This window comes from Quercus robur, chromosome 5, assembly GCF_932294415.1.
Source record: "Quercus robur chromosome 5, dhQueRobu3.1, whole genome shotgun sequence".
Taxonomy (NCBI): domain Eukaryota; kingdom Viridiplantae; phylum Streptophyta; class Magnoliopsida; order Fagales; family Fagaceae; genus Quercus; species Quercus robur.
This window is the reverse complement of record NC_065538.1, coordinates 60201441-60207395: the sequence shown is the minus strand read 5'-3', so window position 1 is coordinate 60207395 and position 5955 is coordinate 60201441. Positions and strand designations below refer to the sequence as shown.

At 35.2% G+C, this 5955-nt stretch overlaps 1 protein-coding gene across 1 annotated transcript; it reads left to right on the top strand.

Annotated features, from left to right (window-relative positions):
* On the top strand, window positions 1-3015 carry LOC126726514 (uncharacterized protein At2g34460, chloroplastic). Its single transcript, XM_050431786.1, has 5 exons — window positions 1-226; window positions 343-555; window positions 664-783; window positions 2286-2558; window positions 2654-3015. Exons 1-5 carry the CDS (start codon window positions 92-94, stop codon window positions 2816-2818), a joined length of 906 nt encoding a protein of 301 aa, XP_050287743.1. The 5' UTR covers window positions 1-91; the 3' UTR covers window positions 2819-3015.
* The last annotated feature ends 2940 nt before the right edge of the window (window positions 3016-5955 follow it).

The window sequence follows — 5955 nt, the reverse complement described above, 5'->3', positions numbered from 1 at the left end:
CAGCGTTAGAGGTCGGTAGTGGAAGGAGAAGAAATCAGTGGCAGGCGTTGAGTTTTCTGTGGTTATAAGAAACAAGCTTAAGCCATAAGGAATGGCCTCTTCTCTCATCTTCAGGATCTCTCCCCTCGCTACTCTCTCCACAACTCTACACTTCCCCAAACCCATCTCTCCTATTCTCCTCTCTACTCACAACTCCATGTCTCTTTCTCAGCTCAATTCCACCAAGGTAATATACCAATCAATCAATGTCTCACAATAACAAAAAAAGAAACAAATTTTGTTACTGGGTTTTCATTTTCTTGATGGGTTTTGTTCAATGAAACTGAATTTATTGATGTTTAGATGGAAGGAACTGAAATTACTGAGGAAGTGACAGAGATTTCAGGACCCAATGGGAATGTGAAGAAGAAAATCTTTGTTGCTGGTGCAACTGGAAGTACTGGCAAGAGAATTGTGGACCAGCTTCTGGCAAAAGGTTTTCATGTCAAAGCAGGGGTTCGTGACTTGGAAAAGGCCAAAACTTCACTTTCCCATGACAACCCAGCCCTTCAAATTGTTAGTATTTAAGTACAAAAGTGAAACTTTTTCAGTTGGGTTTTTGTTAATTCTTGGTGTTGTATTGAGTTTAGCTTAATTTTTTTGAGTTTTGGTAATGTTTTGTAGGTGAAAGCTGATGTAACAGAGGGTTCTGAGAGGCTAGCAGAAGCAATAGGTGATGATTCAGAAGCTGTGATATGTGCTACGGGGTTCAAGCCTGGATGGGATTTGTTTGCTTCATGGAAGGTCAGTAAATTTTGTGCCTGTGTGATTGATATCTATGCTCATTTGGCCTTTTGTAGCCTGTTTCATATTTGTATTTGTAAATTGTTCATATTCATGCCCTATATGTAGTCATTTTTATGCTGTTGTCTTTGTTAATTGCCATTCACAACGCCTTAAGAAAATAATGAGATTTATACTTTTATGTCCTGTGGCACTGTAATGTAGCTGTCACTAAACATTAGTTAACAGGGTTTCAGCAGTTACTTTGATATATATATATATATATATATACACATATATGTGTGTGTGTGTGTGTGTGGAATTCTCCAGCATTGCTGTTTACCAACGTATTTTTGTATCCATCAACATACTTTGATGTCATCCACAAGCATGTTGATGAAGGCAATCTTTTCTCATTGTCAAACTAATTGCCTCAATACATAGGTAACTTAGAGTTTGACGTTTTTATTTTGAGTAGGAGAGTATCATATTTGTTCAATCAGAGAAGGTGGTATTTTATTTTATTATTTTAAGGATGATCTTCTATTGACTGTTCTGCATTTTGTGTTTACGATTTCACACTTATATTTGTTTGTGTAAAAATCTTCTGGTATTTACAACTTCTTGTCATGTACTTTCTTTTAGCTTTGTTTGGATTTAGCTGTTAATCAATCGTAATTAAAATTTATCATGGAAGGATGTTGGTAGAAAGGGGCAATGGGCCTAAAGTACAATATAGAAAGAACTATTCACTCACCACACTATAGGTTGTTAAACAAAATCAAAGTAAATTGATAACCTTTATCTGTTTTGAGAATGATAAATTCTGTTTTGGATGAAAAACACTAAGAGGGCATTGATACCAATGAAAAACATATGAAGTCAAACGGTAATTTTCCTGTACTAGACATGCTTCCTACCTCCAAGCAGTTTGGGTCTCTCTGATGGGAATATTGCTTTTCTTGCAATTGCTATGTATTTATCTTGATCTTGAAGAAGCATGAGGTTAGCATTACTCCTTTGTTACTGTCTTTAACTTTTTTCCATTCTCAGGATTAAGGATTTCTAACTTTCAAGCAGAGTAGCACACTATTTGCGATAACTGATGACTAGAGTCCTTTAGTTGAGTAATGCAGTAGTCTTCCAGTATTTGAACATAATCTTTGGACACTTTAAGAAGACAATAGGGTTCCATGATCTTCTTCCTGAGAAAAGTTAACGCAAGCAGAAATGTCTTCAATTAATAGTTGTATTCTTTTCTCAAATGAGGGCATCTGTGCGTGACATGTATACAGGTTACAGTCTAATAAAAAGAATCGTTCTGGGTGTTAAAATACAGTGATAATGACTACAGTGTTGATTATTCTAATGTGGAATAGGAATTTAGGAATGGAAATTGGGGAAGTCCTTATGGATGGTGACTTTAATATTTGATGGCTCTAAAGTTGCAGATGCTCATGTTTCTTTATGATGCTGTTTGGTAATTTAAGTGTTGCTGTCTGAAAAATACAATGTTTTTGCAGGTTGACAATTTTGGCACGGTAAACCTTGTTGAAGCATGCCGTAAACTAGGTGTGAATAGATTCATACTTGTCAGTTCCATTTTAGTCAATGGAGCTGCCATGGGACAGATACTTAATCCAGCTTACATCTTTCTCAATGTTTTTGGACTCACCTTAATAGCAAAGCTTCAGGCCGAGCAATATACCAGGAAATCTGGTATAAACTACACAATAATAAGGCCTGGTGGGTTGAGAAATGAACCTCCGACAGGAAATCTTGTAATGGAGCCAGAGGTAGTGCCATACTTTATTAGAACTTCAAACCATTTCTTCATCTTGGTCATATACTAAAAATTCAGCCGCTTATTGTACTCTCTTCTCCTTTTTAGGATACTCTTTATGAAGGTACCATATCCAGAGATAAGGTTGCAGAAGTTGCTGTTGAGGCATTAGTCTATCCTGAAGCATCTTACAAAGTTGTAGAAATAGTTTCACGTGACGATGCTCCGAAGCGATCATATGAAGATCTTTTTGGTTCGATAAAGCAACGGTGAATTCTGAGTTCAAATCCAGAATATATTTTATTGGCAGAGGAATATATCTGAATTCTTGCTTTCTGGTGGCAGAAATATGTTTGCCTATTTTCCCTGTTTATATTTACTCTGTTCTGTTCATTTATTAACAAAATGGCGTTTTGCTTCTGTTTTTACGACGTATATAATGTTATAAGAAGTATTTGTTATTTCTGCTATTATCAGTTTTTCATATGATAAGAAAAGAACTAATTTCAATCATAAAATACTGTCTACATGTAGCGATCAATACAATGTTAACTCAATTAGGACCATTGATCTGACTAAAGTAAAAAATAATTTCGAACTTTGATTCTGAAAAAAAAGCCAGAAAAATCAATGATGAATCTTAAGAAGCTCAGAAAGCAAAGGCTAGAAATAGAATACAAAGCATTAAAATTTTGGGATTAGATCCCTCCCATTGGATTCTTCAATATTCTCTAATTTATATTTAGATTTTTTGTTGGAAGAAAATTTTAAATTTCTTGAAACTTAAATAATATAATTCTACCTAAATTAAATTATTTTTAAATTGTAGTGTTTGATTATCTACAAAAAAAAAAAAAAAATGATAATTTGATTTGAGGAAATATATATCTTAACAATAATTAATGAGAGTGTGCCACTTTTCATAGTGATGAGATATTCACTTCGTGTAGCCATGGCTTCTAAAATCTAACAATTATTACGAAAACTAGGACATAAACAATATGCAATGGTTTATGATCCAGAGCAACTGTGACCAAGTGACCCCAAGGCATTAAGAAAATAAATACATGTTCTTCCACAGAATATTTATGAACCGTCACCGGAATTTGTGGTTTGCTGGGTTGTCCACCGTACACTTCCTCGTCACTAATCGGGGCGAAGCAAGCTTGAAGACGTGAACATAATGAAATATCTTGCCATTCTAATTCTTCCAACCAATTTTTCTCTGCTCTAATCTCTTTTATGGTTTGCCTTGTATTGGAGTCCATGCCAAGCTTCTTCAACATGGGGCAATCATAGAAGCTAATGTTTTCCAATTGTATTGCATAATGTTAACCAAGTTGGGTAAATAGTGAAGTCTTAATCTTTTCAACTACCTGATCCTGAAATATGATATCCCCAATAGCAAAACAATCTTCAACTATCAACAATCTTCAAAATGCAATTGTGGCATATATACTCTGTCAATACTCTTAGCTTAGCGAAGCATCCCTGTGGTATCATTTCTTCACAAATCATCGTCAATTTTGACAGATAACTAATGCTTAGGTGATTCAGAATTGGAAACATTGCATCAGAAAGTTCCATGCTAGCAATAATTGTTTGAATCTTGGCACATTCCCTCACTGCACATAATCTCAGTCCATTGAAATAACTGGCTCCAAACTCTGCAAACATTGATATGATGATCTAAACAGAATGCAGTCGCACCACTGCATTTGGGATTGTCTCACCATTTGTGAACCTCAAGGATTGATCCAATTGAACATAAGTTACATAATCAAATGCCAGATTGTCCACATTTAGAGACACTAGGCGTTTCACATCATGGCCAACTATAAATTTGAATTCAGTTAAACCCCAGTTTTCCATGTTAGGCTTGTTCAAAGAAAGAGTTCAAGAAACTCTACAAGAAGTAGTCAAAAATTTCAAGTAGCACACTTCTTCTATGCCAGATTTCACAACCTTATTCCACCTCTTATCTCCCGGGTGCACATCATAATACTCAGTGTTTCCAATTCAAAGGAGACTTGCTATTTCATGTGAAAGCAATTCACGAGGCAGCTTAACATATTCTCTTCTGTTGTCAGTGCCATAGAATGATACCTACAAGTGCCACTGCCTCAGAGAACCCAGTTCAGAAATCTCATCCGCTAATTTAAAAAGCTCAGTTCCTTGGGGATCAAGAACCTCAAGTCGTCTCAAAGATCCTTCCTCAGATGGTAGCAGAGCTAGTAATACACAATCTTGTATAATAAGCACTTCAAGGCTTGTAAGCTTACAAATAGACTCTGGCAAGGCTTCGATCCTGGTTTTAGATAGGTTCAAAATTGTAAGCCAAGGCATGAATTCAAAGGAGGACATAACACATAGGTATCACTCTTAAATATATATATATATTTTTTGGAACAATGCCAGACGTTTGGTCTCTCTGGTAGACTGGATATCTCATTGTCCATAAAAAAAAATCATCTTGGCTTCTTCCCATTCCTACTCAGCAATCCTCCTATAGACCTAATAATTTCTCTTTCTAAAGGCAGAACACCAATTTCGCGGGCTGTAACATCTTTCATGTATCTCAACATCCTTCACCAAGTGCGCTCAATAACACCTCTTGTGACGTGCTCACTTCAAGCAACTGAGCAATCTCCATTCCATCCTTTCCTGAAGGAACCATAGTCACTGACACTAATAATTCTACTACAGCTTGTTTGTATGCTTGTGATACACGAATTCTTGTCAGTGTAGAATTTTAATTTTATTGAAATCTATGTAATTGAGTTTTAGCTAGATTAAATTATACTAAAAATTGTGTGATTTAATTAGTTTTATTGGTAAAGTCTCTTATCCTTAAATAAGAGATATGAGATTCTAATATAAAACATAGGTCCACTGTTCCTACACTTATAGCCACAATAACCATATTCCTAAAAACTAGAACATCATTAACTCTCAAATTCCATGTACACAATAATTTCATAACAATTTTTTTAGTGGCAAATAGTCAGCCGTGACTGAAAAAGTGATGTTAATGATAAGTCCAGGTAAAAATCAATAGCAAATTACCACGTAAAATTTGTTGTGAAAATATAGTTGATAGACTTAATACGTGTCCACCAATCTATATCTTAGTTAATACTTAAAAGAGAATTGTTATGCCCACAACCACAATATTTTCAAAACAGATTTTAAGTAGCGCGCATGCTATTACTCACAGATTAAAAACTAACTGCTTACCACTGCTTTCAAAAGAAAAAAAAAAAAAAACTGCTTACCACTTACCATTTAAAAATGTTGTTTACATAACTGAAAAATACGATCCTAATGTGGAGCTAACAGAACGACAAGTCGTAGCGGCAGATTTCACTCTGGGGTCTGACAAATAATATAAGCCATCTCATCTCATCTGC

Excerpts from the sequence above, each read along its gene's own strand:
- LOC126726514 (XM_050431786.1), top strand. The coding sequence starts at position 92 with ATGGCCTCTTCTCTCATCTTCAGGATCTCTCCCCTCGCTACTCTCTCC. Across the intron at positions 227-342 it reads CTCAGCTCAATTCCACCAAG|ATGGAAGGAACTGAAATTAC; the intron begins GTAATATACCAA and ends ATTGATGTTTAG. Across the intron at positions 2,559-2,653 it reads ATCTTGTAATGGAGCCAGAG|GATACTCTTTATGAAGGTAC; the intron begins GTAGTGCCATAC and ends TCTCCTTTTTAG.